General features: G+C 37.6%; 1 protein-coding gene across 1 annotated transcript in view; it reads left to right on the plus strand.

Annotated features, from left to right (window-relative positions):
• FAM186A (family with sequence similarity 186 member A) overlaps positions 1 to 22,102 on the plus strand; it is an 88,558-nt gene that overhangs the window by 47,976 nt on the left and 18,480 nt on the right. Inside the window, 3 exon segments of the mRNA XM_028491507.1 lie at positions 11,530 to 11,746; positions 12,745 to 12,915; positions 21,842 to 22,101. Of these exon segments, the coding sequence (XP_028347308.1) occupies positions 11,530 to 11,746; positions 12,745 to 12,915; positions 21,842 to 22,101 (648 nt within the window).

The following is a 22,102-nucleotide window of genomic DNA, read 5'->3' on the forward strand; positions in this document are numbered from 1 at the left end:
GTGGGATCCTCCTGGACCAGGGCACGAACCCGCGTCCCCTGCATTGGCAGGCGGACTCTCAACCACTGCACCACCAGGGAAGCCCTGTTTGCTGATTCTTAATAGCCTTTGGCTCAAAATAATTTTTATGTCAGAGGCATATTTTGGGGTGACATATTATGGTTTCCTTCACTGCTGTAACAAATATCCACAACCACATGGTATAAAAAAACAGATATTTAGTCTCTCACAAGTCTAAAGGTCAGAAATTCTAGAGGTCTGAAATCTGCATCACTGGGCTGAAGTCAAGATGTCAGCAGGGCTGCACTCTCTCTGGACTCTGAGAATCCATTCCTTATCTCTTGCAGTTTCTGGTAGCTGCTGGCATTCCTTGTCTGTGGCCACATCACTCCAGTCTCCAAGGCCAGCAGGTTCAAATCTCTCTCTGCTCCATCTTCACAATGAACCTTCTCTTCTGTATGTGTCTGTAAAATTTTGTCCCTCTTCCTCCCTTTTATAAGGACACTTGTGATTGCAATACGGCTCTCCTATATAATCCAGAATAATCTCTCCACCCCAAGATCATTAATTTAAACACATCTGCAAAGACCCTTTTTCCATATAAAGTAACTTTTACACATTCCAGGGGTTATGACCTGATACTGAAATGGAGTAAGACCCTGTGGGGCCCTCCCTGTTACAAATCCTTTCCGTGTCCCCGTTTCTTACTTGCAGGCAAAGTCTTCAACCTCCTCGACCTTCCCTGAGTTCTAAAGGGCAGATTCAAATAGTTGCTAATCAGGGAAGGGAGGGAATGCAGAAGCAAAGGAGGAGCAGTCAAGAAACAACAGTGCAGCCTTGGGGCAGGGTCCTGGTTCCTCTGCAAGGAATATACATAACAATACCTTTGAGTTCTTCTGCAGGTACTAAGGCCTCCACCCAAGTTTAGGATGGTAACTTCAGGCTGAACACAAGATTCCTAGAGCACCACCCTGTTACCTCACCACCAACCTAATCAGAAGAAAGTCACACACCCTGCAGCCCTCACCCCCAATTTTGCCAGTAAAAACTTCTCCCCCGAGACCATTGGAGAGTTGTGGGTTTCTGAGCAGGAGCCACCCATTCTCCTTTCTTGGACCTGCAATAAACCTTTCTCTGCTCCAAACTCCTACATTTAGATTTGTTTGGCCTCACTGTGCAGGAACTTGTGTTCGTTAATGATATCTTTGGGCGATGGGGACGTCATTCAGTTTACTACAGTGTTAAAAGTATAGAGATTAAAATTCAGGATAGTATTTATCTCTGGGCATTGGGAAAGGGATGCAATTGATATGTGGAACACAGGAGACTTGAAAGATTTTCTGTTTTTTCAACTAGAGAATAGGTACACTGTGTTCATTTTGCTGTTGCTATTATCTGCTTCTCACATTCTATCCTGCTCCAGGTTATGGTGCTTTCTCTACCCTTCTTCTTACTTTGACCCTTTCACCCCTCTGGCATATAGTAAGCACTTAATAACCTGGTAGCATTTAAAGTGTTTACCATGTTACCTATGGTAAAAGTTTATTTACAGATTATCTCATTTAATTCCCATGATAATTCAACATGGATAGGTATTACTATTAATCCTATTTCATGGATGGGAAATTGAGACTATTTGAGGCCTGCCTAAAGGTCATAGTTGTTACACGTGGTGGATCTGAATCAAATCCAGGTAGTGTGGGACTTCCTTGGTGGTGCAGTGGTTGGGAATCCACCTGCCAATGCAGGGGACACGGGTTTGATTCCTGGTCCAGGAAGATCCCACATGCCACAGAGCAACTAATCCCGTGAGCCACAACTACTGAGCTCGAGTGCTGCAACTGCTGAAGCCTGCGTGCCTAGAGCCTGTGTTCCGCAACAAGAGAAGCCACCACAATGAGAAGCCCGTGCACCACAACAAAGAATAGCCCCTGTTCACCACAACTAGAGAAAGCCCACTCACAGCAATGAAGACTCAACGCAGCCAAAAAATTTTAAAAATTAAAAAAAATAAAATCCAGGTAGTCTGATTCTACTGCCTGTAACTTTTTTTTTTTAATTAAGGTCAAATTCCCACTTTTTGGTATACTGTTCAAGAGTTTTGACAAAGACATGTCATCACCATCAAAATTCAGATTTAAAACAATTCTGTCTCCTTGAAAAATCCCCTATGCCCTTTTGTGGCCAACCCCTCCCTGGCTGATAGACCCCTGAAGCCATTAGTTTTCTGTCCTTATAGTTTTCCCTTTCCTGAATACCACACAAAGGGAATCATACCCTACATCATTTGAATCTGTCTTAGCATAAAGCATGCATTCACTAGTTGAAGGATATTGGGGTTGTTTCCAGTTTGGAGCAATTACAAGTAAAGTCACTACAAACATTCATGTATAAATTCTTGTATAAACATAAGTTTTCATCTCTTGGTTAAATACCTAGGAATGGTATTGCTAGGTCGTATGGTAGCATACGTTTACAAAAAACTGCCAAACTGTTATCTTAAATAGCTTTACTATTTTGCATTCCCGCTGGGAAAGTATAAGAGTTCCAGTTGCTCTACATCCTTGTCTGTGCTTAGAATTGTCATCATTTATTTAGATCTTCTTTGATTTCTTTCATCAATGCTATGTAATTTTCAATGTACAGATCTTGCACTTATCTTGTTAGATTTGTACTTAAGTATTTCATGTTTTTAGTGTTAATTGCAAATGGTACTGTTTTATTAAATTTCAATTTCCAATTGTTTATTGCTAGTGTATAGAAATATGATTTTGATTTTTGTATACTGGCAGCTCTTTTTTATAGATTCTTTGGGAGTTTTTACACAGACAGTTTTTTGTTTGTTTGATTTTTGGTTTGTTTTTGTTTTTGTTTGGTCTGTAAATACAAACCTTTTATTGCTCCCTTTCCAATGAATATTCTTTTATTTCCTTTTCTTATTTTATTGCATTGGGTAGGACCTTAATACAAGATTGAATAAAAATGAATCTTTAGAGCAATTCAGACTTTCACCATTAAGTATAATCCTAGCTGTAAATTTTTTGTAAATGTTTTTCATCACGTTGGGGAAGTTATTCTCTATTCTATAGTTTGCTATAGAATTTTAAAAAAAATCATGAATGAATGTTGTCAGCTGCTTTTTCTGCATCTATTGAGATGATCATATGTTTTTTCTTATTTAGACTATTGATATGGTGATTTACATTTATTAATTTTCCAGTTTTGAATCAACCTTGTGTTCTAGGAATAAACCCCACTTGTTCATAATGTTTTCTTTTTAGTCCACTGTTTGATCTAATTTCTAATATTTTGTTAAGCATTTTTGTGACTGTGTTCATGAAGAATATTGACATATAGTTTATTTTCTTATGTCTTTGTTTGGTTTGGGTATCAGGATAATGCTGGCCTCAAAGAATAAGTTGGGAAATGTTCTTTCCTGTTCAGTTTTCTGGAAGAATTTATGAGCAGCTGGTTAGCTCGTAATGTTATCTTTCATCACTTGACTTAGCAAAGTTTGACTCTGCTCTCCTGTATACCTGATTTAAATTACTGGCTGCAACTGGATCATCTGTTTCTTATTGCAATATTTCCAGCACTTAACATCTGATTACTCATTTTAATTTAAAAAAGTTTTTGCCTAATTTTAATTGTGGTAGAATACACATAACATAAATTTTACCATCTTAAATAACCATTTTTAAGTATATAGTTCAGTAGTATTAAGTATAATCACATTGTTGTGCAATCAACCTCCAGAACTTTTTCGTGTTTTTTTTTTTTTTTTTTTTGCCCCACTGCACAGCCCTTGGCAGTGAGAGCATGGAGTCCTAACCACTGGACTGCCAGGGGATACCCCCAGAACTTTTTCATCTTGCAAAACTAAAACTCTACACCTATTAAACAACAATACCCTATTTCCCTCTTCCCTTTAGCCTCTGGAAACCACCATTTTACTTGTTTCTATAAATTCTACTATTCTAGATATCTCATATTAGTGAAATCATACAGTATTTGTTTTTTATGACTGGCTTATTTCACTTAGTTTAATGTCTTAAGGTTCATCCATGTACCATGTGTCAGAATTTCCTTCCTTTTTAAGGCTGAATAACATTTCAATGTATGTATATACCACATTTTGTTATCCATTCAGCTGTTAAAGCACACTTGGGTTGCTTCTATCTCTTGGCTATTGTGAATAATGCTACTATGAACACAGGTGTATTAAGATCTCTTAGGGACCCTGTTTTCAATTATTTCAGGTACATACCCAGAAGTAGAATTGCTGGATCATATGGTAATTCTATTTTTAATATTTTGAGGAACTGCCATACATTTTCCATAGTGGCTGTATCATTTTGTATTCCCACCAATAGTGCAAAAGAGTTCCAATTTTCACATCCTTGCCAACATTTACTTTCTATTTTTCACTTGTTTGTTTGTTTTTGATAGTAGCCATCTGAATGGGTGTGAAGTGGTATCTCATTGTGGTTTTGATTTGCATTTCCCTAATGATTAGTGATGTTGAGCTTTTCTTCATATATCTGTTGGCCATTTTATATATCTTCTTTGAATGTCTATTCAAGTCCTTTGCCCATTTTTGAATTGGGTTATTTATTTATTTGATGATGAGAGTTTATTTTTAAATAAGTTTTAAAAAAATATTTATTTAGTTATTTGATTGCACTGGGTCTTAGTTGCAGCACATGGGCTCCTTAGTTGTGGCATGTGAACTCTTAGTTGCAGCATGCGTGTGGGATCTAGTTCTCAGATCCCACACTGGGTTCGACCAGGGATCGAACCTGGGCCCCCTGCATTGGGAGTGTGGAGTCGTATCCACTGTGCCACTAGGGAAGTCCCAAGAGTTCTTTATATATTATGGATATTAACCCTTCATTAGACATATGATTTGCAAAATTTTTTTTTCACTTCATAGGTTACCTTTTCACTCTGTTGATTGTGTCCTTTGATGCACAAGATTTAAATTTTGATTTAGTTCAATCTATCTATTTTTACTTCTATTGCCTGTACTTTTGGTGGCATATCTAAGAATTCATTGCCAAATCCAATGTCATGAAGCTTTTCTCTCTACATTTCCTCTGTTTTATAGTTTTAGGTCTTATGCTTAGGTTTTTGATCCATTTTGAGTCAATTTTTATATATAGTATAAGGGTCCAACTTCATTCTTGCATGTGGGTATCCAGTTTTCCCAACATCATTTGTTGACAGATTGTCCTCTCCCATTGAATGGTCTTGGCACTCTTGTCAAAAATTATTTGGCCATATATGCAAAAGTTTATTTCTGGGCTCTGTATTCTATTCTACTGGTCTATATGTCTTTTATGACAGTATGCTATTTTAATTATTGTAGATTTATAGTAATATTTGAAAATGAGAAGTATGAGCTCTCCAACTTTATTCTTTTTCAAGATGGTTTTGGGTATTTGGGGTACCTTGAGATTCCACATGAATCCTAAAGATGGATTTTTCTATTTCTGCAAAAAACACCATTGGGGTTTTGTTAGGGATTGTACGGTCTGTGGATTGGTTCAGTAGTACTGATGTTTTAACATTGTCTTTCATCTCCTTGGTTAAGTTTATTATAAGTATTTTATTCTTTTGATGCTACTGTAAGTAGAAATGTTTTCTTAATTTCCTTTTCAGATTGTTAACTGTTAGGGTATAACAACACAACTGATTTTTAAAAATTCAATTTATTTAAACTAAACTAAAAAAGAAATAGTTCACCCATTTTTCACACTGTCCCTACCCTTACCTTTGGTAACTACCAAACTGTTCTCTGTAGCTATGAATTTAGTTTTATTTTATTTTATTTTATTTTATTTTTTTTGCGGTACGCGGGCCTCTCACTGTCGTGGCCTCTCCCGTTGCGGAGCACAGGCTCCGGACGCGCAGGCTCAGCGGCCATGGCTCACGGGTCCAGCCGCTCCGCGGCATGTGGGATCTTCCCGGACCGGGGCACGAACCCGCGTCCCCTGCATTGGCAGGCGGACTCTCAACCACTGCGCCACCAGGGAAGCCCTAGTTTTATTTTAGATTGCACATATAAGAAAAATCAAACGGTACTTGTGTTTCTCTGTCTCACTTATTTCACTTAGCATAATGCACTCAAAGTCCATCCATGTTGTTGTAAATAGCAAAACTTCATTCTTTTCTGTGGTTGAATAATATTCCATTGTATGTTTGTGTATGCTTGGTTTGTTTCCATATCTTGGCTATTGTAAATAATGCTATAGTGAACATGGGAGTGCAAATATCTTTTCTAATTAGTATTTTTGTTTTCTTCAGATAAATACCCAAAAGTGGAATTGCTGAATCATATGGTAGTTCTATTTTTAATCTTTTGAGGAAACTCCATTTTGTTTTCCATAGTAGCTGCACCAATTTACATTCCCATCAACAATGCACAAGGGTTCCCTTTTCTCCACATCCTTGCCAACACTAAGAAGTGTTGTTAATTTTAGTCTTTTTGATAATAGCCATTCTAACAGGTGTACATTTCATTGTGGTTTTGATTTGCAGTTCCCTGATGATTAATAATGGTAGAGCATCTTTTCATGTACCCATTGGCCATCTGTATGTCTTCACTGGAAAAATGTCTATGCATATCTTCTGTCCATTTTTAAAATCAGATTGTTTGGGTTTTTGCTATTGAGTTGTATGAGTTCTTTACATATTTTGAATATTAGCCCCTTATCAGATATATAATTTTCAAATATTTTCTCTATTTGGTAGGTTGCTTTTTCATTTTGTTGATGGTTTCCTTTGCTGTGCAGAGCTATTTATTTATTTATTTGTTTATTTAGGCTGCACCAGGTCTTAGTTGAGGCACTTGTGATCTTCATTGCAGCATATGGGATCTTTTAGTTGCAGCATGCGGACTTCTTAGTTGTGGCATGCAGACTCTTAGCTGTGTCATGTGGTCTCTTAGTTGTGGTATGCATGTGGGATCTAGTTCCCTGACTGGGGATCAAACCCGGAGCCCCTGCATTGGGAGCATGGAGTCTTACCCACTGGACCACCAGGGAAGTCCCCAGAAGCTTTTTAGTTTGATGTCGTACCACTTTTTTATTTTTGCTTTTGTTACCTTTGCTATTGGTGTCAAATCCAAAAAACTATCACCAAGAACAATGTCAAGGAGATTACTACCTATGTTTTCTTCCGGAATTTTTATAGTTCCAGGTCTTACATTCAAGTCTTTCATCCATTTGGAGTTAATTCTTATGTATGGTATAAGATAGAAATCCAGTTTCACTCTTTTGCATGTGGCTGTCCAATTTTCCCAGCACCATATATTGAAAAGACTTTCCTTTCCCCACTGTATATTCTTGGTTCCTTTGTCATAAACTGATGATATGTGTGTGGGGGTTTATTTCCAGGCTCTCTTTTCTGTTCCATTGATGTATGTGTCTATTTTTATGCTGATATCATACTGTTTTAATTTCTATAGCTTTGTAATATTGTTTGAAATCAGGGAGCTTGATGCCTCCAGCTTTTGTCTTTTTTCTCAATATTGCTTTAGCTCTTCAAGGTCTTTTATGATTCCAAAAGAATCAAATTTTAGGATTTTTTGTTCTATTTCTGTAGAAATTTCAGGATTTTTTGTTCTATTTTTAGGATTTTTTGTTCTATTTCTGTAAAAAGTGTCATTGGAATTTTGAAAAGGATTGTATTCAATCTGTAGGTTGCTTTGGGTAGTACAGATATTTTAACAATATTAATTCTCACAGTGTATAAGCATGAAATACTTTTCCATGTGTGTCTTCTTCAATTTCTTTCATTAATGTCTTGTAGTTTCCAATATACACGTCTTTCACCTCCTTGGTTAAATTTAGTCCCAGGTATTTTATTCTTTTTGATGAAGTTGTAAATGGGATTACTTTCTTAATTTCTCTTTCTGATAGTTCATTATTAGTATATAGAAAATTAAATATTTTTGTTTATGATTTTGTATCCTGCAACTTTCATGAATTCATTTATTTGTTCTAACAGGTTTGTTTTTTGTTGTTGTTGCTGTTGTTGTTTTTTGATGGAAACTTTTTTTTTTGGCTGTGTTGGGTCTTTGTTGCTGCACACAGTCTTTCTCTAGTTGTGGCGAGCAGGGGCTACTCTTCATTACAGTGGGCTTCTCATTGCGGTGGCTTCTCTTTTGCGGAGCATGGGCTCTAGGCATGCAGGCTTCAGTAGTGGTGGCACACGGGCCCAGTAGTTGTGGCTTGTGGGTTCTAGAGCACAGCCTCAGTAGTTGTGGCGCACGGGCTTAGTTGCTCCATGGCATGTGGACTCTTCTCAGACCAGGGATCGAACCCATGTCCCCTGCATTGGCAGGTAGATTCTTAACCACTGCGCCACCAGGGAAGTCCCTTTTGATGGAATCTTTAGAGTTTTCTATATATAAGATTATATCATCTGCAAACAAATATAATATTTTCTCCTTTCCAATATGGATGTCTTTTATTTCTTTTTCTTTTAAAAAAAATTTATTTATTTATTTATTTTTGGCTGCATTGAGTCTTTGCTGCTGTGGGTGGGCTTTCTCTAGTTGCGGTGAGTGGGGCTACTCTTCGTTGCTGTGTGCAGGCTTCTCATTGCGGTGGCTTCTCTTGTTGTGGAGCACAGGCTTTAGGCGCACGGGCTTCAGTAGTTGTGGCATGCAGGCTCCAGTAGTTGTGGCATGCAGGTTCAGTAGCTGTGGCTCACAGGTTCTAGAGCACAGGCTCAGTAATTGTGGTACACGGGTTTTGTTGATCACAACATGTGGGATCTTCCCAGACCAGGGATTGAACTTGTGTCCCCTGCATTGGCAGGTGGATTCTTAACCACTGCACCACCAGGGAAGTCCCTATTTCTTTTTTCTTGCCTAATTACTCTGGCTAGGACTTCCAGTAGTATGTCGAATAGAACTGGTAAGAGTGGGCATCCTTGCCTTGTTCCTAATCTTAAGAGGAAGAATTTTCAGTTTTTCACTTTTCAGTATGATATTAGCTGTGGGCTTGTCATATATGGCATTTATTACATTGAGGTATGTTCCCTCTATACCTGCTTTGTTGAGTTTTCATCATGAAAGGGTGCTGAGTTTTGTCACATGCTTATTCTGCATCAATTGAGATGATAATATGCTTTTTTTCCCCTTCATTTTGTAAATTGGTATATTTCATTCATTGATTTTCACATGTTGAACCATTTTTGCATCCCTGGAATAAACCCCACGTGGTCATGGTATATAATTCTATTAATGTGCTGTTTAATTCTGTTTGCTGGTATTTTGTTGAGGATTTTTGCAACAATGTTTAGAGATGTTGGTCTGTAGTTTTGTTTGTTTTGTTTTGCAGTATCTTTATCTGACTTTGGTATTAGGGTAATTCTGGCCACAAAGAATGAGTTGAGAAAGGTTCCTTTCTCTTCGATTTTCTGGGAGAATTTATGAGAAGTTGGTGATACTTTTTCTTTAATCACCATGCTGTGTGTTAGTTTGTAATGTTATTCTTCATCACGGCTTATCAAACTTTGTCTCTGCTCTCCTGTATTTCTGATAATTTGCTTCAACTGCATTACCTATTTCTGATTGCAGTATTTCCAGCACCTAACATTTGATTACTCTTTTGACATGGTGATTTGGCTTGCAAAATCCAAATCTTAATGTTATTGTAAGGAGTGTAGAGAGAGTTCGGTTTGTCTGAAGCCAAACTGAGAGAGTAATTGATAAATTTGGAAAAGATGGGGCAGTGATTCTCCATCTATCAGATATACCATTCCCTTTTAAAATATTTTTAACATACCTTTGTTCCTCTGAAGTGAAATTCATAGATAAAATATCTATACTCATACTTAAAAAAATTAATATGTGAGGTTAAATATAAGTGCTAATTTATAATAACATGCATTTCAATGTGTAAATTCCAGGTCAAACTTCACTAGAAGACATAACAGAGAAGTAGACAGAGGCTTCCATCTTTATGTAGAATTAAAATAAATATGAAAGCTACAAATATAGGCTGATATAAATGCAGGTTTATTGTACTGGCACTACATACTATTAGCAGTAGTGCATTGCTAATTGGTACTATGGTGTTTCAGAATGGTGAAATTTTATTGGAGAAATTCTAAAGAATATTTTCCTTTGATTTACAAAATATTTGCATTCCTGGAAATTTCAGTAAGCAATTAAACTTCGTAAAAAATTATTCTGCATTTATACTTTAAAAAGAGTAAGTTTCTAGGCTCAGATAATTATAAACAGATTTTTTTTTTTAACCTATGTGAATATCCCATGGGACAGTCAAAATTTATGCAGGATTGGGCCAATTCTTTAACATGTGTACTGTCCATTGCACTGTTGGGTGGGCTGGCACCCCTTAGCACCTTTTACTAAATACAATAAATCTTCCCTCCCATTCATTGTTACAACCAAAAATGTTTCCACAAATTTCTTTTTTAAGTTATTTATTTATTTAGGCTGCGTTGGGTCTTCATTGCTGCGTGCGGGCTTTCTCTAGTTGTGGTGAGCGGGAGCTACTCTTTGTTGGGGTGCGCGGGCTTCTCGTTGCAGTGGCCACTCTTGCTGCGGAGCACGGGCTCTAGGCATGAGGGCTTCAGTAGTTGCAGTGTGTGGGCTCAGTAGTTGTGGCTCGCCAGCTCTAGAGCACAGTCTCAGTAGTTATGGCACATGGGCTTATTTGCTCCGCAGCATGTGGGATCTTCCCCGACCAGGGATGGAACCCATGTCCATTGCATTGGCAGGCGGATTCTTAACCACTGTGCCACCAGGGAAGTCCCCACAAATTTCTAAATGCCCATATGAGGCAGTAATTACTCCCACTGAGAATTTGCTGATAGATTCTTGAGGAGGGGAAATAATGAAGTAGAAGTCATGTCGTAGAATATTCTGATAGCTGCTTTCCAGGTGTAAGCGTTGATTAAAAAAAGAAAAAGAAGTAACTTCCTTTAATTAATTAGTAATTAATTAGTTTGTTTATAGCAGCCACAGTTTATAAGGCATTTCACACATCTTACGCGTCTCACATCAACTGTAAACTCAGCATCTCCATTATTTTACAGATGAGTCAGGGCAGCTCAGAATAGTTAAGTGATTTATTAAAAGTCATTTTAATGAGAGAGCTAGAGTTGGAATCCAGATATGGTTTCAGACCCAATATTCTTTTCATTATATGATAGCAATGCTAGGATGAAGGCAGAGAAAAAAAATTTAAGAGGAAAATCTGAGACTCACAGAAAAATTAGAATTAGGGGACTTCGCTGGTGGTCCAGTGGTTAAGACTCCATGCTTCCACTGCAGGGGGGTGCAGATTTGATCCCTGGTCAGGAAACTAAGATCTCACATACCGTGCAGCCAAAAATAAACAAACAAAAGACAACAAAAAACTAGAATTGGCAGGCCTTTGATTAGACAGCTTTATAATGACTGTCACTGACATTCTGGGAAGAAATGTGGTCAAAGCTTACTGTCAAACAGAGGATTTATTAATATATTCCCCCTTCTTATTCTTATAGGACCTTAATATGCAGCTGGGTGACATAATGCAGAATGTGCAGTGGATAATAAATCGCTATACTATGGATGAGAATGTGCACTCTGGAAGGAAAATATCCCTTACAGAACATAAGAAATGGAGAGCAAGTTTGCTGGAGAAAATAGTTACTTGTGCCAAGACTGCTAAAATTAAAGAAAAGACTCTTGCCTACATTCTGGCCTGGCTGGAAGAATGGAGTAAGTTTCCAGAAGTAATTTAAAGTTAATGAAAAAGCTAGAGAATGGAATTATAAGCAAATTATGAAGGATTAGAAGAAGACTAAACAAGAAAAGACTAAGGTGGTTATTTAGAGAACAGGTGCTCTCTGTTCCAGGAAGAATAGAATAAGGAAAATATAAGCTTGCTCACTTAGTACCAGCTATTCTGGCCTCCTTGCTTTTCTTCAAGCATGCCAGCATACTCCTGCCCAGTGTCTTTATGCTTCCTAGTCCCTTGCCTGGAACATTTTCCATCAGGTAGCCACATGGCTCATTCTCTGCTTATATTTCTCTTTAAAATGAGGTGTTCTCTGACCATCCCCATTCTCTACCCACTGGCACTGTCCATTATTCTTTACTCTTCTTTATTTTTGTCTATAGCATTTCTTACTGTCTGACATACTTTATAATTAATGTGTCTTTAAAAAATTTTTTGTCTGTGTCCTCTCACTAGAATGTAAATAGTATGAAGTTAGGGAATTTGTTTTATTCAATGCTGTGTCTTCAGGATCTAGAACAGTACATGACAGAGGAGACACTGGTTGAATGAAAGAATGAATAAGCTAAGAATACAAAAAAGAGAAATTTCATTTAGTTACAAGAAATCTCATGTAACAGGGGTTATAAAATACTGGAAACCTTACCAAAGGAGTTAACTGGGGTTTAGATCCCCAATATTAAAGCACATGTTCACATTTTAGATATCTCCATCCCTGAAGTCAGGGAACTAACAAATTAGACACCTTTTAACCATATTTTAACCATATTTTCCTGGCCAAGACTTACTGTTCGCCCTTCTATTCCAAGTCTCTTTTTTAAAAATTTCTTCATAGAGAGAAGCCTCAGAATAGAAATAATTACGAGATACCTATATTTCCCAATACTACAATATTGAATAGGTAGCCAATATTATAAGCCTATATGGTTATAATTATTTATTTTTCTGCACAAAAGTAATTTTTTTTACTCTCTTCAAGATGTCATTTTGTCTGAGATGACTACAATTGATATTGATGAACACCACCACTGTATAGCACAAATGGAGATGTTACCAGAAACGCTCAAAGCTATCGAGAGCAATGTCAAGCTACTGAGCAGAATTAGTACATCTTTGCTTGAAGAAAAGAAGAAACAAAAGAAAAAAACAGGTAAGAGTGCTCTAAGACTTTGGAAATAGATTTGACTTTTTCTAAAAAAGAGCTTTATAATTTATGTACCATAAAATTTACCCACGATAATTGTACAATTCAATGACTTTTAATAAATTTAGAGTTGTGCAATTATCACCACAATCTAACTTTAGAACATGTTTATCATCCCCCAAAGATCTCTCAGGCCCATTTGCAGTCAATCCTCATTCCCACCCTCAGCCCCAGACAACCATTAATCTCTTTTCTGTCTCAATAGATTTGCCTTTCCTGGATATTTCATGAAGTGGAATCATATTTTATATAGTCTTTTATGTCTGGTGTCTTTCATTTGGCATAATGTTTTTGAGGTTCAGCCATGTTATAGGATGTATCAGTAGTTTCTTCCTTTCTATTGCCAATTGTACACCATTGTTTGCATATACCAAACTTTGTTTATCCATTTACCAGTGCATGGACATTTGCATTGTTCCCACTTTTTGGCTTTTATGAATAATGCTGCTATGAACACACATGTATAAGTTTTTGTGTGGACATAAAATTTCATTTCTTTTTGGAGATACCTAGGAGTAGAATTTCTATGTCATCTATTTATCTATTGCTGGTAAACTTATGTTTAACTTTTTAAGAAATTGTTAACTGATTTCCCAAGTGACAGCACCATTTCAATTTCCATCAGCAGTGTATTAGGGTTCCAGTTTCTCCACATCCTCAACAACACTTGTCATTGTCTGTCTTTTTTATTATAGCCTTTCTAATAAGTGTGAAGTGGTATCTCATTGTGGTTTTAAATTGCTTTTCCCTAATGATTAATGATGTTGAGCATTTTTTCATGTGCTTAGTAGTCATTCCTGTATCTTTGATGAAATGTCTATTCAAATACTTAGCCATTTTTATTATTGAGTTTTAAGAGTTCCTATATCCTGGATACAAGTCCTTTATCAGAAAAGTGATTTGCAAATGTTTTCTCCCAGTCTGTGGCTTGTCTTTCATTTTCTTAATGGTGACTTGAAGCCCCAAAGTGTTTAATTTTGATGATGTTCCATCAATTTATCATTTTTTTCTTATATGGATCATGGTTTTACTGTTGTATTATGAACTTGTATCAGTCAGCATTCAACCATGAGAGCAGAACCAGAAGGAGATTATATATAATCTATCTATCCATCTATCACTTTGCAATTGAGGAACATGCTCTGTATTATTTTAATTCTTTTAAATTTATTGGGACTTGTTTTATAGCCTAGCATATGAGCTATTCTGGAGAGTATTCCATGTGTTCTTGAAAAGAATATATATCTGGTTGTTGTCAGGTGCAGTGTTTTATAGTTGGTTTATATTGTTGTTCTAGTCTTCTATGTATCTCTTTGCTGATTTTTCTATCTAGTTGTTCTATACGTTACTGAGAGCAGGATATTGAACTCTCCAACTATTATTGTTATTTCTCTCTTTAATTCTTTCAGTTTTTTTGCTTCCTGTATTTTAAGGCTCTGTTGTTAGATGCACATATGTTTATAATTGTGTTAGCTTCCTGATGAACTGACCCTTTTATCATTATAAAATGTCTTCTGCTGTCTCTAGAACCATTTTTTTTCCTTAACGTTTATTTTGTCTGATATTAGTATAGTCTCTCTACCTCCCCTGTGGTTACTGTTAGCAAGATTGAATCTAGGATGTGCTGCTTATAGTTGGATCTTGTGGGTTTTTTTTTTTTTAATATGGCAATCTCTGACTTTTGGCTGGAGTGTTTAATTCATATTTAATGTAATTATTGATATGGTTGGATATATACCTATTTTGCTGTTTTCCATATGTCTCATATATCTTTTTCTTCTTCTATTCTTCTTTTACTGCCTTCTGTGTTAAACAGACATTTTATTTTTATTTTTATTTATTTTATTTTTAGCTGTGTTGGGTCTTCATTGCTGCGTGCAGGCTTCCTCTAGTTGCAGCAAGTGTGGGCTACTCTTCGTTGCGGTTCGCGCGCTTCTCATTGCGGTGGCTTCTCTTGCTGCGGAGCACAGGCTCTAGGCACATGGGCTTCAGTAGTTGTGCCACACTGGCTCAGTAGTTGTGGCTCGTGGGCTCTAGAGTGCAGGCTCAGTAGTTGTAGCACACGGGCTTACTTGCTCCATGGCATGTGGGATCTTCCCGGAGCAGGGATCAAAGCCGTGTCCCCTGCATTGGCAGGCGGATATTAACCACTGCACCACCAGGGAAGTCCCCTAAACAGATATTTTCTAGTCTACCTTTTAATTCCATTTTTTCCCACATTTTTGGACTAATTTTCTTAGTGGTTGTTCTAGGAATTGCAGTATACACTTTAAATTACCACAATCTGCTAGAGATTAGTACTAACTTAATTCCAGCAAAATACAGAATCTTTGCTCCAATAGCTCCATTCTCTTCCCCTCCTTTGTGCTTTGTCATATATATCACATATTTATGCATTATATGCCCAACAATATAGTTTTATAATAATTATTTATTTACTTATTTATTTTTGGCTGTGTTGGGTCTTCACTGCTGCACGTGGGCTTTCTCTAGTTGCAGCGAGTGGGGGCTACTCTTCATTGCAGTGCACAGGCTTCTCACTGTGGTGGCTTCTCTTGTTGCGGAGCACAGGCTCTAGGCACTTGGGCTTCAGTGGTTGTGGCACGTGGGCTCAGTAGTTGTGGCACACGGGCTTAGTTGCTCCGAGGCATGTGGGATCTTCCTGGACCAGGGATTAAACCCATGTCCCCTGCATTGGTGGGAGTATTCTTAACCACTGCGCCACCAGGGAAGTCCATATAAATTATTGTTTTATATGATTGTCTTTTTAATTGACTAAGAAAGAAAAAAGAAAAAAAATATTTTTACTGTCCTTTTAATTTACTTACGTATACTGGTGCTCTTTATTTCTTTGTGTGAAATTGCATTATCCTCTGGTGTCATTTACTTTCAACCTAAAAGACTTCTTTACTATGTCTTGTAAGGCCAGTCTACCAGCACCAAGTCGTTGCTTATCTGGGAATGTCTTCATTTCACATTCATTTTTTTAAGGCAGTTTTAGATTTAGAGAAAAATTGAGAATATAATAAAGTTCCATTTATCTCACCATACTTTATTATTATTATTTACATTTGTATGATGCATTTGTTATAATTAAAAAATCAATATTGAGACATTATTAATTAAAGTTTGTAATTGATTAATAATTCCTTGTTTTTACCTAGTGTCCTTTTTCTGTTTCAGGAGCCCATCCAGGGTACCAGTTTACATTTAGTTGCCATGTCTCCTTAGGTTTTCTTGGCTGTGACAGTTTCTCAGATTTTTCCTTGTCTTTGATGTCCCTGATGGGTTTGAGGAGTACCTGTCAGGTGTATTGTCAAATGCCCCTCTATTGGAATTCATCTGATATTTTTCTCATATTTACCCTGGGGCTATGGGGTTTTGGGAGATCACGGAGGTAATGTACTATTGTCACAATATCATTTCAAGGGTACATATTATCAAATGATTTATGACTCAGTGTTGACCTTGATCATCTAGCTAAAATAGTGCTTGTCAGGTTTCTTCACTGCAAAGTTAGTTTCTTCCTCATTTGCCATATTGTGCTCTTTAAAAGGAAGTCTATATGTGCAGCCCACATTTAAGGAATGGAGAGTTATGCACCCCCTCCTCTAGGGTGGAGTAGCTACATAAATTATTTGAACTTTTAAGCACAGGAGTTTGTCTCTTCTCTCCTATTTAGTAATTTATTAGATTATTTATTTATATCAAAATGAACTCACAGATATTTAATACTTTGGGTTATAACCTAATACTACTTTATTTTCTTGCTCAAGTTCCAGCTTTGGCCATCAGAACCTCTTTCAGTTGGTTCTTGTGTCCCTTTCACATACCCGCATCAATGTGGCTTATTCTATCTTTTTTTTTTAGCATTTCCTTACTTTCTGGTACTTACAAGTTACAAGATGCTTCAGGTTCATCTTGAATATTTCCTGCCCCAGTTCTAGAATCTGTCATATCTCCAAGGACTTCTGGTTCCTTTCATTAGAGAATAGTATTAAAAACCAAGATCTGGTTGCTATGTGTGGTCATTGCTATATTAGGGTGTTATTTCTGTTTGGCCCTCTCTTTTTTTTTTTTTTTTTTTGGCTTGTGGGGTCTTAGTTACCTGACCAGGGATTCAACCTGGGCCCTCGGGAGTGAGAGCTTGAAGTCCTAACCACCAGACGACCAGGGAATTCCCTTGGCCCTCTCATCTGACAGAGCAAAAAAAATGTGTGCATGTGCTGACCCATGAATATACACATATCTGTAAACATTTATGTATATAATCATCTGTAACTACATTAAGCTAATCATGAGTTCTTGTCAATGTCTCTAACTCTAATTCATTATCACATGTATCATTCTAGCTCCCTCCCCTTGCTTATCAGTAAATTCCTACCCAAAACAGTGAGAAACCTGTTCCTACCATCTGCCATCCATTTACTTAATTGTTCAGTCTAGTATACATGTATAGCAGTATCAGAATTATTAACCCATACTCCCATGGGAAACAACTTATCAACTAGAGTACAGCCCTCATATGTAGTTCCTTTTGCCTTGGTCTTACAGAATCCTTGCATTTCCAGTTACTTAGGTCAGCAACACTCCCTCTTCCCCACCACTGCCATTTCTTTCAGTGAGGTTGTGTCATACATTTCTAATATGGTTAGATTGTCGTATCACAGTCTGAATTCTTTCCTGGGATCCCCTTACCTCCTAGATGGTTATTTAAAAAAATTTGCCTACGTAGTTTCACTCTTGGTACTGTAGAGTTCTGTGGGGTTTCACAAATGTATATTGTCATGTATCCACCATTACAGTATCATACAGAATAGTTTCTCCATCCTAAAAATCCCCAGTGTTTAATCCTTCCCCTCTCTCTCCAAGACTCTGGCAACCACTGCTTTTTTAGGGTCCCTATAGTTTTGACTTGTCAAGAATGTCATATAATTGGAATTATGCAGTATGTAGCTTTTCCATACAGATTTCTATCTCTTAGCAATACACATTTAAGTCTCCTCCATAACTTTTTGTGGCTTAATAGATTATTTCTTTTTATTGCTGAATAATATTTCATTGTATAGATGTACCACAGTTTGTTTATCTCCCTATTGAAGGACACTTTGGCTGCTTCCAGGTTTTGGTGATTAAGAATAAAGCTACTGGGCTTCCCTGGTGGCGCAGTGGTTGAGAGTCCGCCTGCCGATGCAGGGGACACGGGTTCGTGCCCCGGTCTGGGAGGATCCCACATGCCACGGAGAGGCTGGGCCCGTGAGCCATGGCCGCTGAGCCTGCGCGTCCGGAGCCTGTGCTCCGCAACGGGAGAGGCCACAACAGTGAGAGGCCCGCGTACCGCAAAAAAAAAAAAAAGAATAAAGCTACTATAAACATTCTCATGCAAGTATTTTGTGTGGACGTAAGTTTTCAAACTAACTGGGTAAATATCTAGAAGCATGATTGCTGAATCATATAAGACTACATTGGGACTGCCCTGGTGGTCCAGTGGTCAAGACTCTGTGCTCCGAATGCAGGCCCGGGTTCCATCCCTAGTCAGGGAACTAAATTCCACGTGCCGCAACTAAGAGTCCACATGCTGCAACTAAGAAGTCTGCATGCCACAACAAAGATCCTGCGTGCCACAACTAAGACCTGGCACAGCCAAATAAATAAATAAATATTGGGGACTTCCCTAGTGGCGCAGTGGTTAAGAATCCGCCTGCCAACGCAGGGACACAGGTTCGATCCCTGGTCCGGGAAGATCCCACATGCCGTGGAGCAACTAAGCCCGTGCACCACAACTACTGAACCTGCGCTCTAGAGACCACGAGCCACAACTACTGAGCCCACGTGCCACAACTACTGAAGCCCACGTGCCTAAAGCCTGTGCTCCACAACAAGAGAAGCCATGAGAAGCCCGCGCACCACAACGACTCACCACAACTAGAGAAAGCCCATGCGTAGCAAAAAAGACCCCATGCAGGCAAAAACAAACAAACAAATAAATAAATAATAGTAGTAAATTTTTTAAAAGACTACATTATTTTGTAAGAAACTGCCAAACTGTCTTCTCAAGTATCTGTACCATTTTTCATTCCCACCAGCAATAAACAAAAGTTCCAGTTACTCCATATCCTTGCTAGCATTGGTATTATCCGTTTTTTTTTTAATTTTAACTATTTTAATAGGTGTGTAACAGTATCTCATTGTAATTTCATTTCTCTAATGACAAGTGATATTGAGCATCTTCTCATATGCTTACTTGCTGTCAGTATATATTATTCTTACCTTCATTAAAAAAAAGAATTGTACAAGCATGCTACTTTGAGAAGCATGTACTTATTTCAGTGAATGGATGTGACAGACATTCTGTAATGCATTTAGAGAAGAGTTTAAAAATACATGTATTAACTATGGATATATGAGTGTTTACTGAAAGCAACTTTGACAGGAGTGTTATTTCAGTGAATGGATGTGATAGTTCTTCTGTAATACATTTAAAGAAGTGTTTAAAAACATGCAATAATGATGGTTATGAGGGCTGTACATTCATGCTACTTTGGGAAGAGTGTTATTTCAGGGAATGGATGTCTTAACTTCTAGTAATCTAGCATCAAGTTTGCTGGTTATTTTTGAAGAATAGTTTCGCTGGATATAGAATTCTTGGTTAATAGTATTATTCTTTCAGCACTTTGAATATACCATCCCACTGCCTTCTGCCTCCACTGTTTCCAATAAGAAGTGACCTGTTAAATTTACTGTGGTTCCCCGGTTCTAAATGAGTCTCCTTTGATTGTGATGAGTCATTTTTCTGTTTTTGCTTTAAAGATTCTCACTTTGTCTGGCTTTCAACAGTTTGACTATGATGTTCTAGGTATCGATCTTTCGGTATTTATCCCACTTAGAATCTGCTGAGCTTCTTGAACTTGTAGATTAATGTTTTTCATCAAATTTGGGATGATATGGCCATTATTTCTTCAAATTTTTTTTTAATATTGACATACGTCGTGAATCTTTTAATTAATTAATTAATTTATGGCTGTGTTGGGTCTTTGTTTCTGTGCAATGGCTTTCTCTAGTTGTGGCAAGCAGGGGCCACTCCTCATCGCGGTGCGCGGGTCTCTCACTATCGCGGCCTCTCTTGTTGCGGAGCACAGGCTCCAGACGCGCAGGCTCAGTAATTGTGGCTCACGGGCCCAGTTGCTCCACGGCATGTGGGATCTTCCCACACCAGGGCTCAAACCCGTGTCCCCTGCATCGGCAGGCAGACTCTCAACCACTGCACCACCAGGGAAGCCCTCTTCAAATATTTTTAATGCCCCACTGTCTTCTTCTTTGGGGACTTCTATTGCTTGTACATTGGTATGCTTGATGGTATCCTCCAAGTCTCTTAGGCTTTGTTCATTTTTCTTTATTCTTCTTCCTCCCTGTTCTTCAGAGTTGACAATCTCCAGTAATCTAGCATCAGGTTTGCTGGTTATTTTCTTCTGTAAGCTCAAACATGCTGTTGAGCCCTTTTGGTGAATTTTTCATTTCAGTTATTGTACTACTCAACTCCAATTTTTCCACTTGGTTTCCAATTTTCATCTCTTTAATGGTATGCTCTATTTGATAAGTAATTGTCATCATACTTTTATTTTAAAATATGGTTTCTTTTAGTTTTTTGGATGTATTTATAACTGCTTCTTTTTTTCTGATAAGTCCAACATCTGCCCACCTCCTCTCCCTGATCCCTGAGACAATTTCTATTGACTGCTTTTCCTCCTGTGTATGGGTCACACTTTTCTGTTTCTTTGCATGCTTTTTTTTATGTTGAAAACTGGACATTTTAGGTAATATATTGTAGCAACTCTGGATTTTGATTCTTCTTACAACCTCCAGCGTTTGTTTTTGTTGCCTTTTTGGTTTTTTAGTGACTTGTCTGGACTAATTTGGTGGAGTCTGTATCCCCCACAGTGGGCAGCCACTGATATCTCCGCTCAGTTGTGTTTTTTTGTTTGTTTATTTTTATTTTTAAGCCCGAATTTTAGGGGTTACTTTTGGGTCAGCATAGCTTAGTGGTCAGTCAATGATTAGTCAATCGTTAATTAATCCAGATTGATCCAGTAAGGCTTCTACTCTTTGCTAACGGATCTGTGTATGGGTTAAAGTAGTATTGTTAAAGAATTGCTTTGCTCCAGATCAAATCAACCCCCTCAAGCAGTAAAGCTGTCAGTCCTCACAGGCTGCCTCACTCTGGTAGAAATCAGGCCATAGGGCTAGGGAGTTGGAGATGGAAGCAGTTCCAGGTTAAAACACCATAGCAAATTTTTCTTGAATAAATTCTTCTCAATTTGTTGTATGCCTTTGGTCAGTTTCCAAAGTCCTAAAATGATTGTTTTCAGCAGTTTTGCTCAGTTTTTTCATTGCCTTTTTGGGAAAAATTTGCTGAGTTTCTCATTCAGCCATTTTGGAAATCCCTTCAAATGTCTGCCTTCTATTCTTTTGTGATCCTTTTGAAAGAACCAAGGTTAGCTTCGACTGAGAAAAGGGAGAAAAGAAAGATAGGAACCCAAGAAAGAAAATGGAAAGCACCAAGCATAATCAAAACCAAAGGAAAGTTCTGGTTTACCTTATGTCTAATCTCAAAATTGTAATCAAAAGTAAGTTGAGGTCACAGCTGAGTTCTTCTCCTAAACTCTGGAAGAAGAACTTCTAGATGATTGTGGGAAAAGAGTCATTCTTTTGAAAATAATGCTGTTTATTTTGGGGCCAAACTTTCCTGATGAAACTTTATCCTATATCTATCTGTTAATTTAGGCTAAATTCCTTAGGCTTAAACATAGAGCACAGCACAAAAGAAGAAATGCGATCTCATTAATTAATTAATTAATTTATTTATTTCTTTTAGCATCTAGAGGCTCTCTATGGAAATCTTGGAAAGAAAGAGTCATAAAGCAACCTGCAACAGCTCATGCTTTAAGACCAGATCAGATGATTAGTGATCAATTTGCAACAAATACAAAGGTTTCAGAAATCCAAGATATGCTACAGGAACTCATAGATACTGCAGTGTTCAATAAATTGGAAAACAATGCTATTAAACATATGTCATCAACAATAGTAAACCTTTCTAAAGCTTTGAGTACACTAAATGATGAAGTGAAAGTTT

Source organism: Physeter macrocephalus, chromosome 6, assembly GCF_002837175.3.
Source record: "Physeter macrocephalus isolate SW-GA chromosome 6, ASM283717v5, whole genome shotgun sequence".
NCBI lineage: Eukaryota > Metazoa > Chordata > Mammalia > Artiodactyla > Physeteridae > Physeter > Physeter macrocephalus.